The 14,883-nt window shown below is 46.5% G+C and overlaps 1 protein-coding gene across 1 annotated transcript in view; it reads right to left on the bottom strand.

Moving 5' to 3' along the window:
- Window positions 1–14,500, bottom strand: part of INTS1 (integrator complex subunit 1) — a 49,324-nt gene extending 34,824 nt beyond the window's left edge. Inside the window, exons 1-14 of the mRNA XM_029577475.1 lie at window positions 14,355–14,500; window positions 14,171–14,256; window positions 12,360–12,650; window positions 11,602–11,798; window positions 10,796–10,933; window positions 9,925–10,087; window positions 8,436–8,541; window positions 6,297–6,483; window positions 5,483–5,628; window positions 5,082–5,223; window positions 4,488–4,664; window positions 3,228–3,336; window positions 2,826–2,946; window positions 1,187–1,264 (exon numbers count right to left, since the gene is read on the bottom strand). Coding sequence (XP_029433335.1) covers window positions 1,187–1,264; window positions 2,826–2,946; window positions 3,228–3,336; window positions 4,488–4,664; window positions 5,082–5,223; window positions 5,483–5,628; window positions 6,297–6,483; window positions 8,436–8,541; window positions 9,925–10,087; window positions 10,796–10,933; window positions 11,602–11,798; window positions 12,360–12,650; window positions 14,171–14,228 — 1,913 coding nt within the window. The 5' untranslated portion in view covers window positions 14,229–14,256; window positions 14,355–14,500. The remainder of the gene's footprint in view (window positions 1–1,186; window positions 1,265–2,825; window positions 2,947–3,227; window positions 3,337–4,487; window positions 4,665–5,081; window positions 5,224–5,482; window positions 5,629–6,296; window positions 6,484–8,435; window positions 8,542–9,924; window positions 10,088–10,795; window positions 10,934–11,601; window positions 11,799–12,359; window positions 12,651–14,170; window positions 14,257–14,354) is intronic.
- Window positions 14,501–14,883: the final 383 nt, after the last annotated feature.

Genomic DNA, 14,883 nt, shown 5'->3' with positions numbered 1-14,883 from the left:
CACGGCACGAAGGATCCAAGCGTAGAGTCAATCATTTCACCCTCTAACAGAATACAGGGCCATGAATGACACACGGACACACAGACACGCATTCATTACTGAAGAAAGTCTGCTATTTTCTTACACCGCGCAGACTTGCAGGCGCTATCATGTCACGGTGCGAAACGTGGGGGTCACTTTAATATGGAGATCTTCAAGGAACGACCAATGAAGTTTCTCCAAGATGAAGAACGGGGCTCTCACAACATTTTGGGAATAAATGACAGAGGGACCCCTATGTACAAAGGACTTTTCTCATGGATACAAAATGGGAAAAGCCTGTTCGTATATCAGATCACAAGAAAAATGAGAGCGAGCAGGAGAAAGAGAGAAAGAGAGACCCCCATGAAGATGGAGAAAGCAACGAAGAATCTCTCACAGACCCCAAATAACAGAAGTCATTTCCACACAGAATTCACTATTCAGAAGGATCTGGCCGGCTAAGTAAAGACTTAGCTGGATACAGAGGAGCCTTTCAAAATTGAGGGGGACTGGTCAGCCGTTTGGATTTTGGGCAGGCTTGGAAGAGAGAGTTAGAGGGGTCACTACTGATTTTCAGCGCTGGCCAACCAGTTCTCCCCTTCCTCCCGGACCCAGGTCAATGTTGCAAGTCAGATCCCATCTCCTCTCCCTGAAAGTAAGGCAGCGAGGGTCGAGAGCACCCGTGGGGGGGTCCCCTCCCTCCCAGCACTAAAGCTTGCACAGGAGGCAAAGGGACCCCCCCCTTCCCATAGTAAACCTGATTGGAGGAAGGGGAACAAGTCCGTCCCCCCCCCCCCCAAAAAAAAAAAAAAAAAAAAAGAGTCCCCAACCAAGGGTCACCGAGCACCTCCCTTGGGAGCCTAAACTCAGTGCCCATAATTTCGGCCTAAGGCTGTGACTAAATTCCGATGCTGAGCGTTCCCCGACTCTCTCAGCCCGCAGTGCACCCGAAAGTCCCGAGTCAGCCCTTTCTCACGTCGCTCTCGACTCGGGCAACGCCTGCCTCGCAGCGTAACGTGCGCCCACGCTCTGAGCCGGATGGAAACGGACGACGAGTGCGGCCTCTGACTTTCGGTTTCCGGCATTACGAGACCTGTTCCCGCCTCACCGAGTCGCCCCCCTCCCCCCCACCCCCCCCCCCCAGTGGCGGATGCTGGGCTCTTACTTGCGTTCGCTCTCTGGGGGCCAGTTGTCCCATTTGTAGTAGGTCTCGGGCTGCTCCGTGAACAACACCTTGTGAAGGCTGCGGGAAGCGAGAGGAGAAACGAGAGCTTAGATCCACGCCCCGTGTACCCAAAAGTGACGCGGCCTCCCCCATTCTTGGGTCACCATCTCAGCCCGGCACCAGCTTCCAGAACAGTCATCAAGAGGTCCCCTTTGGGCCGCAGTTATCCTGCGCCACAACTACTCCATTTAATCGATGGTATTCTGGCAGAATATGCTTAGAACGCTGCCACATAGCTTTCAATTTAAAATGCTTATTATGCTTTATTTTAATGAATAGCAATCACTGGGTTTAGCTGATGATACAATCTGTTTAGGGTGATTTATTCATTCTTTTAAATGTATCAATATGTGACTGGAATGTGTCCAATCTAATGTTTTGGTTTTTTTAAATATTGTACCATACTCTGAGATTATTTTGCAGCATATAATAAACAAAACTGATAAATTTACGGAGTCAGGATAGCCCATGGCCGGGTTCCCTCACAGTGATCACTCTACAAGGGCCCTGTCCTTTCCATACTTAACCTATGAGCGTCAATTACGGTGTCTGAGGAATGATCAGAAGATCACAGAGGAGTAGACTAAGACCAGCGCCACGCTGTGTCCTGCACCAGGTGCAGCTCACCTGGAGGGCCAATGTTATTCCTGAAGTTTGCATTTTATAAGGGAGAGGTAGACATTGAGTGGTCACGGACACACACACACACACACAGTGTATGAGGAATTGCCTGTAAATTGTTGCTCATACATCCATGTGCTCTGTGTTATTTGTTTTTAAGAGTTAAAAATAGATAATTTAGTATTACGGTTATTGTTACTACAAAATCTATTTCTTGTTGGAATTATTTGTAAGTTCTTTTTTCTAGTTGTTAGTTTGTAGCTTAGCTTTTAAATTAAACTAGCTTAGTTACAATGCTTAAAAGATTACATAGTATCACTTTTAGTATTTATAGATGTGTTTTCTGTAATATTTACTTTATCTGTAAACCACTCTGATATGCTGAATTGATTTTGCGGTGAATCAAGAGTAAAATTATACTACAGGTGATGTTGATCCTGTCTGACTGAAAGACAATCAATCAGTCGTCCTCTAATGACTGGGTTCACTTGAAATACATACCGAGGCAGTATTGTTTGGTTTTATTTTATGCTATCTTTGTTTGCTATTGAAACTGTTTACCTAGTTTTAAGTCGTTTGGTATTTGTTTATAGTATTTGTTTTTAGTATTTGTTTTTGTAACGATGCTTATTTTTAAATTTTGAATGTATTTTGTAAACTGCTTAGAACTGTGGATTGAGCGAGAATAAATTCTATAAATAAACACATATTGCTTGCAATAGAATCCAAAAACTGCTTCGAGATGTACAGTATTTGCACAGCCATGCTAGCCTGGGCAGAAAACAGAAGGGTAAATATTCCCAACTACATAGACCCTCGCTTAAATGTATGAATCATGTTCACGTTTAGTCCCACACCGATCCAGTCCAAGGTTATTATAAAATGTTATTAGTCAGTGAACTGTTTTAAGGACTTGATCTCTGCAGCAAGGGCGAGGCACAGCTGATGAAACACCTACCAGTGAATATAATCCTTAGGGGGCAGTTTGCTGATTGACGGGACGACCGTGTGGAGCCACCAGACAGCGTCTCGCTGGATGGCAGCGATTTGATTCTGGAACGAACGCAGGACCTCCAGATCTGAAAAGGCACAGAGAGAGCCTGGTTATGGAGTGAACCTTAACTGCTCCAGGGCCACAGGAGCCTCCTTCACCGTGGAGCTCTGCAGCCAAAGTCCCTGCCCGACATCATGGATCTAGGGCTATTAGCACCAACAGAGAGCAAGGACTCTTTCAGGAAACAATCCCCCATCTCTCAGAACCAAGAAGGCAAATGAAATTAGCTGCCATGTGAATAACCCAGCATTCAGTCCTCTTCCAGGCCGCCCCCTGGCCAACGTGCGAGACGGCGTATATACTTACTCCTCTTCTCGCCTTTGTCCCAGGCAATGCCCGCCTCCTTCACTTGCGCGGTGATGCCCAGCATCATGGAGACAGCAAGCAGGTCGGTTATGTGGATCACAAAGCGTTCCTAGAAACCAATCAGGGGCGTCAAGGTGGCCTCGCCAGCAGGGAACGTCTCTCAACACAAAATCTTAAAAAATATTCAGGGGGAAGGGACAAGACAAGACTCGCAAAACACCGCAGCTAAGAGAAAGCCTAATGGGAGCGTGAGAAAGCCCGGGCTGTGCAACTACATGAACGCAGGTGCAGGAAACACTTCCACCACCAGGCAAGTATTCCTAGGAGGTGTGAACTGAGCCGCGAGAGGGTGCAACGTCAAAGCACAAGGCAGCAGAGGCCACCCCTGAGGAGGCCAGGAAGATCTTGCAGACCTCCATTAACAAATTATTGGCTGCGATGGGTAAAAAACAGGAAATCCACCGAAATCAGGAAAAATGAGTGTTGATATTCATTTTCAAGGAAAAAAAACCAAACAAGGGACAACCTTATACCGTGGAAAGAATAGTGTCTCCAGACACTATTAGCAGGTTTCTGCTTGTGGTATATCTTTGCGTTGCAAGAGTTTTTTTATATTTTAAAATTGAAGACGGCATGAATACAGTGCCTAGATTGATATACTAGCTAATGTAGCAGTGAGAGCTACTTACATAAATCAAGGTCTTGGTTCGCCGTCTTTTTTACTACATAGGATATGTAGTTTCATATAATCAGCGATTGTAACCAGAGCCCCTAATGCAGTCTTGATTGGCAAAACTCGGCCAGAGTTGGGTTTTTTAATAAATATTCTTTCCACAGTATAAGGTTGCCCTTGTTTGTTTTTTTGCCTTGGCTACGTGGGACCGCCTTCTGATTTGTTTTATTGGATTTTCATTTTCAACCATCAAGCTTGCTTTGGATGCCTACGGAAATGAGGGCTGCTGGGTACATCTAGCATCGCCACGGAAACGGTAAGCAGTCTACCCTGCAGGATGTGCGAGTGCAGTCTGAATCCCTATCCTCCATCCCTTCAGCGTTCTCATGTCCTGAAAACCTGATGGGGGTCAGGACACCAAATGCAATAACAATCTCAGAAGACTTCCCTTAGGAAGGCGGCTGAAAATCAAATTGCCCGCAGAGATAAAGTTAAAGGAAATGGCCGTCTAAGCAGGCAGGAACAACAAAAAAAAAAAAAAGAGAAGAGGTAGTCAAGAAATCCGTGGGGGCAGCTGGGGTGCGTACCTTGAACTCCATGTCTGCGTACTGCGGCTCCTTCCGCTCCTGCATCAGCCCCAGGCAGAAGGCCTGGAAGTTGATTTCGTGCTTCGTCTGCTTGATGATCTCTCGCAGCAGCGCGCGGGACGCCCTCAGGTAGTCATCCTTATTGGTCAGCAGATCCTGAAACACCATCGCCAGGTACTGACGGAGAGAAAGAATTATTTCCTCGACAACCTTAGCACCTCGATATTTACGCCCTCTCTCACTCAAATCCACCCCCCTCTGCGGACGGCAGCAATAAAAGCGAATCTGAGCCACTCGGCACCCAGGATTCCAACGTCTGTAAGGAAAATATATCCCGGGACACTCCCTCCCTCCTCCCCGACAAAGGACAAACTGGTTCTTCTTCTCCGACACTATTCTGTCTTTACTTGCTTTAAAAAAAAAGGTCCTAAGAAAAATAAATTTCATCAACTAATAATATATGGCTTATTGCCTGCTTTGTATTAATGATTGCAGGCTTCGATAATTTAACTTCTTGTAGTGGAAGACTGAAAGTAAACAGACTGCTGAAGGCACGACCTCTGCCCTGCCAGAGGAGACCCTCCACCCCCGTACCTTTGGGGCTAGCTCGGAGCTGTGCTGCAACACCGTGTACAGGATCTGCATATTGTTGGGGTTTCTGGCATTTGAGAGTTCATTAAAAATCACAAACTTGACCATGGTACCCAAGTTATCCCTGTGCGCGTTCAGCAGCTCTCTGCAAGCAATGAAAGCAGAAAACGTTAGCTGGCGGCGGCGACCGCGCTGTCGCAGGCTGCAGAGTTCTCCGCTTTCGCGCGGTGCCCGCCTGCTCACCACCACAAAAAACGATCACACTACGGGAAAAGCTCCTCCGAGGACCCATGTTTGATACCCGCTGGAAAGGATACCTACCGTTTGGGAATGCCATCTAATCGGAGAAAGCGTGCAGCGCTACCTGTGCATTTTGGACGCTGCCGAGGGCGCCAGCTGCTCACCTGACACACAGCATGTAATGGTTGAGAAGGACCTTGGGTTTCAGGCGAATTTTGATGAGGTTGGAAACCACTTCCATGTCTTCAGAGCCATGCGTGTTGCAGTTCATGCAAACGGACATCAGCAGGTCCTGGGCAGGTCTGGTCAGCTGCAAGTGAAAACACAGGGCTGATCCTAGCACACGAGAACAGCCCGCGACCGCAAGGGCCGTCTGGTCCACCCATTTCCCCCCTAGGCTTTGTCATCGCTTCTCTGCGCCTGTCCCAAGCTTTCCTGAATTCCAGTTTGCACTTAAGGCAACGCACATGGGAAATTCACAAGAGAAAAGGGACAGCAGATTGTCCTAATAAAAAGATTTATCGAAATAATACGAGATATAGAGACATCACATAGCCAAGTTATTAAAAGCATATGTTCTGAACAGCTTATGGACGCACATGGACCAAGGGCGATCTAAATCTTTATCAACTGCCTGGTTCTGAAGTTTGAATCCTGTCACCCATGGTCTGTGTGTACAATCACATCCTGTCCAGGCTTGAACAGAGCTACTGTGCATTTCGGGAGAGGGACGTTTATTTTCAGCAGTATTCTACTGACCACAGTAAAAATGAACTGGAATACGATAAAACCTACTGCAATTTAAAAAAAAAACTATTGCAGAAGGAATTTTGAATACAAAACAACTTAGCAAGGAGTTTGTGAGATTATAGAAATCTCTGAACATCAGAATATCCTGCTATTAATTTGAGGGGGAGGGGGAAAAAGAGCCAGGACAAAGAACCGACAGCGAGGGAAACACAGCGATCATCCCCTCACCTTGGGGTTCTGCAGCCACATCTCAAGCCTCTGCACAGCCATCAGCCGCACCTCCTCGTAGCCACAGGTAGCCGTCAGAAGCCGCAGGAGATTCCTGGACACGTTGTCCATGGCCTGGCGGCGGTTCAGCTGGTCTCGCAGCATGTCCAGGACGTATTCCTCCACGCTCTCTGCCAGGTCATCGTACCTGCGCAGAAACATAAAAACGCCAGGACCGTCAACCCCCCCTTCATGTCCAACACTCAGAAGGAAAAAAAACCAAAACACACCGGGTCCCACAAGTCCACCCGGGCCGCTCGACACCACAGCTGACAGGAAAGAGTTCAGGAACGAAGAGTCAGCTGCAGAGGCACCGACCTCTTTCAGCCGCGGCTACGTTACAAAGGAAAGCCGAGACAGCTCTCGGCTGCTCCAGCCCTTCCCTCAACCAACAGAGAGGCTCAAAGTAAGTAAAAGGTGTTCACCACTAGGGAAGCAGCTTGCGGTTCCTGCACCCCCCTCTCCCTAGATGACCACTGGGTGTTGCTCACGGCTTCCTTCACAGGCCAGGTTTTTAAGCGGGCGTCCACGGTCGATTCTTTTCATCTCCACTTCAGGACTTTCACCAGAAGCCTTTTAGGGCTGCAGCTGCTTTGTTTCATTCGAGAGGTTAACAGCAAAAAAAATTAATGTCCACAATACTTCTAAGCTGTTCAGAACAAATGCTTTTAATAACTTGGCTAGAGAAAAGGTTCAAAAACTGGCAACTGGTGTTCCTAAGGTTGGAGCATTATCTATGTACCCATCGGCTTGGGGCTGACGTCGCTAGGTTTGTTCCCTGGGGGCACTGGCATTAGGCCTACTTTAAAGCTGTGTTTAATGTTATAATAGTCTGGGAGGAAGGCTCAAAAGCACAGCCCTAAAATAAATAAATAAATAAATAAATGTAGAACTGCAGGTTTCACACCCTCTGCAGGAGACAGAGCAGGGCTCTTTCAAAAATTCTGCCAGACCCCGCCTCACCGAGCCACCCTCACGATGCCCCCCCCCTTGTGGTCCAGCGGGGGGCCCGGGAGCGATCTGCCGCTCCCGGGGCCTCGGCTGCCACTAAGCAAAATGGCACCAGTGGCCTTTAGCCCCTACCATGTGACAGGGGCCAACCAATGGCACCGGTAGCACAAATACAAAACATACGTCTCCTCTCAAATAAAGGTTGAACTTGGACCATTCTTGGCGTCTAATCTACATTGTGGCCTAAACGGCCTTCTTAGATAGCCTACCCTCTTGCTTTATTGGTCAGCCTCCTATGGAGAGCAATATGGCATGCACAAAAGACACGTGCAAGATGGCGCCGCCGTGACCTACCACGCAGTGTGCTGACCAAGCCTAAAGCGGGGCCTGGCTCAGCCCACTGGGAAGCCCTTTTCCCCTTAACCCAAAGGGATCGGGAACGACGTCGGTACAGCGCGCCAAACAAGGAGACCGAGTCTTACCGAAACCCCTCCAACGTCTCTGAATCGGGAGGTAAATCTTTTTTTTTTTTTTTTTTAAACTTATCTGGGCTCAGCGCTTGCTGGCTGAGTACAGAGACGGTCTCCAGCTGCAGGGGAGAGGGCTTTGGTTGTCACCACCCTGCTCGGCTTCCTGCACCCGCTGCACCTTTCAGTTGCTTAAGCAGCAAAGTCCACGCCGGGAACCGGCTACTGGACCAAGGCCCACCTGGAGGGATCTCAGAAATTACCTCAGGAATTCTCAACTGGGAGAGGGACCTTTAGCAGGAGAGCAGAGCTCAATTTCTTTCTCCAGTTTAAATGTAGAATTTCTCCTTGCAGAAAGTACAGCAATCCCCATAGGGAGAGATACCGTCCACCATCTGCTGGAGACGGAGAAATGCTGAAGGACTGAGGTCACTGCAGGGGTGTGACGTCAGCTTTGAAATCTGACTCCTGGCAGGGGAGCATAACCCATCGGTCTTAAGACCATCTGACTACACGCTAGGAAATTGCCAGTTTTTGAACCATTTCTTTAACCAGGTTATTAAAAGCAAATGTTCTGAATAGCTTAGAAGTATTGTGGACTTGAATTTATTGTCAAGTCATTTTCTGCTGTTACCCATTGTTTTGGTGATTTGTAACGTCATTCGAGCGGTTTCCAACATACCTGGGCATCAGCTGTCCCTCTTGCTCCGGGCTCAGTTTCTCCTCCGCTATCAGCAGTTCAGTTTGGCTGTCTTCTTCTTCAGTCATGGACGGGTGGGGGCTGTTCCCTGCAGAGAGGGCAAACCGAGCAGCTGAAGAGAGACCAGGAGAGCTGTGCCCGCGCCACAGCTGGGAGTTAGAGAAATGCTAAGATTAAAGCCCGGGCTCTCGGGCTGCCTAGAACAGAGATAGTCCCAGCTGCACGACCCCTTTCAGCAGCTCGCTCTTCTCCATTACTGGGCTCCACCTCGAGATTTCATTCCCAAGCGAGTTAATGTCGTATCCTTCATCGGCTACCCTTTTCAGCAGAGCTTTATAGTGCCTAAAGGAATGTTTTCCACAATCAAAGGGCCGATCCACCAAGGCTTTATTTCCCCCATTCTGTAGAGGAAAACAGCTTAGTGAATCAGGCCCAAAGATTGTTTCAAGAACCGTTTTACTGCTTGGATTATTCTCCATTCATGTGTTCAGCTCCAAGCATACACAAGAGGAGGCCATTATTAATCTACAGGGTCAGACTTTGATATATTCAAGCCCAAAAATCTTAACAAATTCACTCAAAAAGGAAGTGCAACAAGATCATTCACTCAGCTTTTTCCAGGGCTTTTAAATGTAGTTTTGCGTGAATTTATTTTGGACTCTCATATGTATTTTGATTTAACTCAGCACGATATATCAAGAGTCCTATTTGGTATAAAATGGTAAAAAAAAAAAAAAGAAAAAAAATAATAATAATAATCATGAAAAGAAAAAAAAAAAAAATCTAGAAACCAGTAAACAACGCCTCAATATTCTGAACCGAAGAAACCGCGGCGTTTCAGTAACCGATGAAATCAACACAAGCGTAACTCGCTAAACCGCGGTAAGCTGCAGTAAGCCCTATCGTTTCTTGCTGCAAACCTCATTATTTCTAATGGGGGCCTATTCATTAAATAATGCGCATTAATGTATTTCAATGTTACCGCAGGTTAGTGAAGTGTGACTAACTCAGTCCCCTGCAGGCACTCTCTCACTCTCCCCAGTGCGGCTTGTCCAACAAAAGCCGGCAAAATTAAACCGACAGCCCTCGGGTACATCAGCCCTAAGAGAAAAGTGCTAGGCACCTTCTGTTATTTCCTCTCTAGCAAGCAGCTGAGCACAGGTGAAGGGTAATCTTCCTCCATCCTCGGCAGCACTCCCGCTCTGAACGGAGCCTATCAGAGAGGTATCACGAGCCAACTGCTGCTCGGAGAGCCTAAAGAGGAGGCCCCTGGAAGGAGGAGGACTCCAGAGCACAAAAATCTCTTTTCTTCCTCCTTGCAAGTAGGAGCGCCACATTTTGGCACTATATACCTGCAAATTTTGAGCTCAACGTGCCGACATGCCTTTTTGGCTAGCGAGGTCTCCTCAGCCTTAAGGCTCCCCCTGCTTTCTCCATCCCCTCTCCTAACGTACAGGAAAGAGCCTCTTACCGGCACTAAGGTCCCCTCCGCTGCGGCAGACCTCCCCTTGTAGCAGCAGCATGGTCTTGGGGGGCATCTTTGTGCTGAATGCCGTCTGGATGTTGTCCACAAACGTCTTACAGTGAGGGCTGTCCACCCATATCCTCTCCCCAAGCGAGTCTTCTATGTATACCTGCAGAGGGGAGCAGAATACAGAAGGGAAAGGAGGAAAAAAACAGGCCCAGGAGAAATAAAAAAAACAAAAAGGGCAGGAAACCAAAGCCAGAAGTGGAGCAAGAAATGTTAAGACATCATTAAAGTGCTTTAACTTAATTTCCCTCTGAAAGGTCTAAAACCAGTCCAATACGGGGCTTGCCAAAGTTTAACAGCAGCATCACCCAGGTCCCTCATTCTCACCCACTTCTGCCCCAACCAAATGTCATGTCTCAGTTTTTCCTGTAAAGCTCCTTCACCACTGGATGCCTCTGTTTTCAGATACCGCCCAAAAGGGCAGAGGAAGGAGCAGAGTCATCCGTCGCCCTCCTTATCCATCTAAGTAACACTGAATGCTGGCTTCCTTATATCCAGCCGGAGCAATACCAAGCGGGATCCCATCCATGAGAGGTGAGTGGGGGAGAAGTCTGGGAGGAGCTAGAATCCATGCTGGTCCTGCGAGTGAGGAAAAAACATTGCAACGAGGACCCCTCAAGCAGGGAGATTGAAAATGAGTTTGCAGATCCTCAGAAACAAAGCTCCACAGGGGGATTAAAGAGGTTGGCTACTCCTGCTATAAAACAGGCATAACAAAGTTTTACACCCCTTTCCCCTTCATCTAACATAACTGAACCCCAAGGGAGCTCTGCAGAAGGTCACTCCTTTGCTCCTTCAGGCGGGGGTTTACCTTTACAAAAATCTCTGGCCAGTTCTCATCCTCCTCGTAAGCCGCCATCAGAAGGTTACAGGTCAGGACAGACACCAGGCTATTTCCCTTCGCTTTGAAGTTAATTGAGGCATCTCTGCGTAGGAGGCTGCACAGCGCCTGCAATACATGATTAAAATCACACAGTTTCTCAAAATAAAGCAAAGCACAGGGCTCTAAAGCAAATCCTTTCCCACTGGTGCTCTAAGGCCTGCTGCATGCCCTGCAATGGTTTCTTTGACCAGCACTACAGGGGACTGCAGCTGGGAACATGGCATCCAAAATCAAATCCTGAAATCTCAGGGAACAGGACTAGAAAATCATCCTATTTTTGTAAACCGTTATGATGGCGAAACCAAATGAAGATATATAAAACTCGATAAATAAAATAAATAAATAGTAGCATTATAAAGAGAATTACTAGTAGTAGTTTTTAATATAAAACAATGATTTTCTTCATTTGAGCGAGCATAGTGCAATGCAGCCTCAGGAAATATTTTGAGTTCACTTACTTTTAAAGTTAATGATAGCAGAAATATCTTTTTAAGGATGTGACTGTTGAACCCAGTAATACTAACTAAGCTATTCTTACTGCCTTATGAAGGGAACATTTATAATCAAGGACAAAATATCTGGTCCCACTGTGGTCATTGATAACAAGAGTTCCATTGGCAATACCCAGCAATCTGTACTGATCCGGGTACATACAGGGAATGGTGCATTTGTGTTTCTGTGCTCTTGCCCTGTGTAAGGACCCTATCAGAAAAGGCGGGCCCCAGTCCATTCACCTCAATAACCCCCTCTGTTGCAAATATGTTGGGCTTAATTTTAGCCAGGTACATCAGACTCAAGTACAAGGTGGGATCCGGTTTTGCTCGGTACATTTTCAGCTGCTTCACGGCACCACAAAGGACTCCCTCAATCCTGTCATCATCTCCTTCTGCCTCCGCAGCTTCAATGTCATCCAGGAGCACAGCAGGCAGAACTAACAGAGAGAAAAGGCCAGGGTGAACACAAGATGTGTGTGACAACCGTTCAACTGCTCCTGGAATGACGGGCTAAAATCAGTGCCAAAAATCCACAACAAGCTTTCACCCACCCACCTGGGGAAGAGATCCAGCAAATTATGGGTTTTTTTTAGGGGAAGCTGAGCAATTTCACATCTGTTAAATTTGGAACACTTCTTATTTTTTTGGAAGACAACATTGTAGCAACACTGTACTCTAAATTTTATTACTGAGAAATGAATCCAACAGATCCCCCCCCCATTTATCAAGAGAAAAACTGGGTATAGAAGTTTTACAATACCAGTTGGAATAAGTTACGAAAGTCTCAACTTCACTACCAACTGGCCTAAACTAGATAGTGAAGGAGTAAAAGGACTTAATAAATGTGACTCCAAGTTTGTATTAATGCCAATCAAGAGAAAGAAAAAAACATCTCCAGGTCTTAAAAATGAATTCCTGAATATTCTGCAACACGGAACCAAAAATCGGATTCACAACGTTCCTTATAGCAAGTGCCTGACAGAAGGAGATTGCAATACCTTCAATCGGGACCACCGATGGCTCTTTTATAGAGGGTGAAATTGCTCGTTTTTCTGCCACAGCAGCCTCTGCCAGACGACCTAGGGCACTCAGTGGAGGAGTAGAGGAGAGCTTGGGACGTTTAGTGAGCCCAGTCAACCCGGTAGTGCTGGATAAAGTAGTTGTGGCTTCACGTTTGCGTTCAGAAGGCAACCCAGCAGGCGCTGGCTTTAGAAGAGTGGCTGGGGCTTTGGACTCATTAGCTTGTCCCTTAGAGCCCAATGCAATGAAATCCCCTGGAGGAGGATGACCTGTGCAGAAAAAAAAATAAAGGGGAGAAAGCAAAGATTATGAAGCAATATGCAAAAACAAAGAAAAAACAAAACAAAAAATGTTGTTACTTGCTGAACACCAGGGCTGGCCTTAGGAGGGTGTGGGACTCACGACAAAGCAGTCACAGTGGGGTCCCGGTATACTGATGTGAGTGGTTCTGCCCCCTAGCTAACAAGAACTTATAATGAATGGGCAGGTCTACCACCGACAAGCAAGGAAGGTGATTTTATAGCCCTGCATGTCGTGCATAACGCCGCTTCAAACATGCATGGTTTGTCCTGGTACATGAGTGGACGTACATGCACAAAGTTACGCTTCCTCCTGAGCAGGTGTAACTCTGTGCATGGAGATTTACAAGTATATTTTCAAAAATAAAATATATATACACACACGAAGACAAGAAAGGCAAAAGATAATAATCGAAACATGAAAATAAACCCAACAACAGATGCTATTAATATGTAATAGAAAATTCACAAGATAGATATTAATACATGTATAGGAATATTACTCTGTAACCAATCATTGTTTGTTTGTTGAGTCAAAGCTATGAATATCAATATGTAAACCATTGTGATCTATATGTGGAATGACGGTATATAAAATTTTTAAATATATAAATAAAAAGCATATTTACAAGCTTTCCCTGTCCCCTCCCTCAAAGGCCTATCCCAAGTCCAGATAAAAGGACACATGAAATCGTGTTTTATACGCACTTTCACGCACACAACCTCCCAGTTGATTTTCAAGTCGCTTTGAAAATCAAGCCCTCATACAGTTGAATTCCTGTGACCAGGACCATGTGGTAAAAAAAAAACCCAAACCCTTTCACACCTATTTGCCTTATTTTATTTATTTTCAAATATTTATATGGAAGTCCATATTCAAAAAGCCATCTAGATAACGTGATAGTTAATCATCTATTTAACCCTCTTAACCCGGATAAGAAGGGGGCATTCCATGGGCAGGCAAGAGGTGTTCCGAAGAAGAGAGATGTTAGCAGCATAAGTTAAGCAGCTAACTCTGGTCGGGCTTTAGGGCTGTCCTAAAGTTAGTTGGTTTGACATTACCAGCTAACTTTAAGATAGCTGGGTATGTTCAGCAGTATGACCACCGCTGGATATGTTTACCCAACTAACTAGCTAAGCCGCACAGCAGCTGAAAATGGACCTCATGCTGCCTAAACCAAAGCAATCAAACCAGTAGAAGAGTGCACCAGCTCTAATGGGTTCTTATGGCCTGGATTGGCCTCTGTTGGAAACAGGATGCTGGGCTTGATGGACCCTTGGTCTGACCCAGTATGGCATGTTCTTATGTTCTTAAAGGGAAGGGAGACGCAACCACCACCTTACATCAGCTGATAGGATGGAATTTCCCTCTGAACGTGAGCTTTCAGGCCGGGGGTTTCAAAATCGCCCTCCGCATTAATGAAATGCATCGCTGTGTTAACCAAAACCCAATACTGGGATCAAAAAAACAAAACAAGGTAATTACCTACCTGAGGATTTAGCCACAGCGCTTGGCCGCCGCACCGTGGCTGGCTTGGGACGATTCATCCTGCTCCAGCTCTTCAGGTGCAGTTACCTGCAGAAAAAAACAAAGAATTTAAGGCAGGAAGTCCCTAACATGAGGATCGGACCCCCGCCCCCCGTAAATCAGCGTGCGGGCTGAGAAGCTCCTACCCAGGGATCAGCAGCAGCGGAGAAACGATCGGGGAAGCCTCCAACCCCTTCCGGGCTTCCCCATCGAGGCGCGCACCCGCTCCTGCCAAAAAGCCACCCGGGCCCCGCAAAGCGCTGATTGGCTCCCTCTCTCGTCCAATCAGACCGCCTACCAGCGAGTAGACGCTAACGAAAGAGAGCAGCAGCCAACGAGGAGCGGACGCCGGGAGTCCAGGGTCACTGCCAGAATTGCTGCTGACATCTAGTGGTGGAAAGTAAGAACTGCCTGCTGTCGCTGCTCCGACCGTGCATCGCGATACTTTGGGTCTACAATTTTCTTTTTCTATATATGTGTTTAGCTAGCTACTAAAAGTACAAATTATTTAATGGTTTAGCGCTTTTTTTGTGATTTTGATCTGCCGTATGGTATGGATTTTTCCAGCAATCTTTTTTTCCTACTGATCTGCTATTTATTTCATTCGAATTCTTCTATCGCTAATACATTTAATGTATCAGATTTTCCTAAATTAGTTTTATTTATGTACGTTAC

This window comes from Rhinatrema bivittatum, chromosome 14, assembly GCF_901001135.1.
Source record: "Rhinatrema bivittatum chromosome 14, aRhiBiv1.1, whole genome shotgun sequence".
NCBI lineage: Eukaryota > Metazoa > Chordata > Amphibia > Gymnophiona > Rhinatrematidae > Rhinatrema > Rhinatrema bivittatum.
This window is presented reverse-complemented; position numbering and strand designations above follow the sequence as displayed.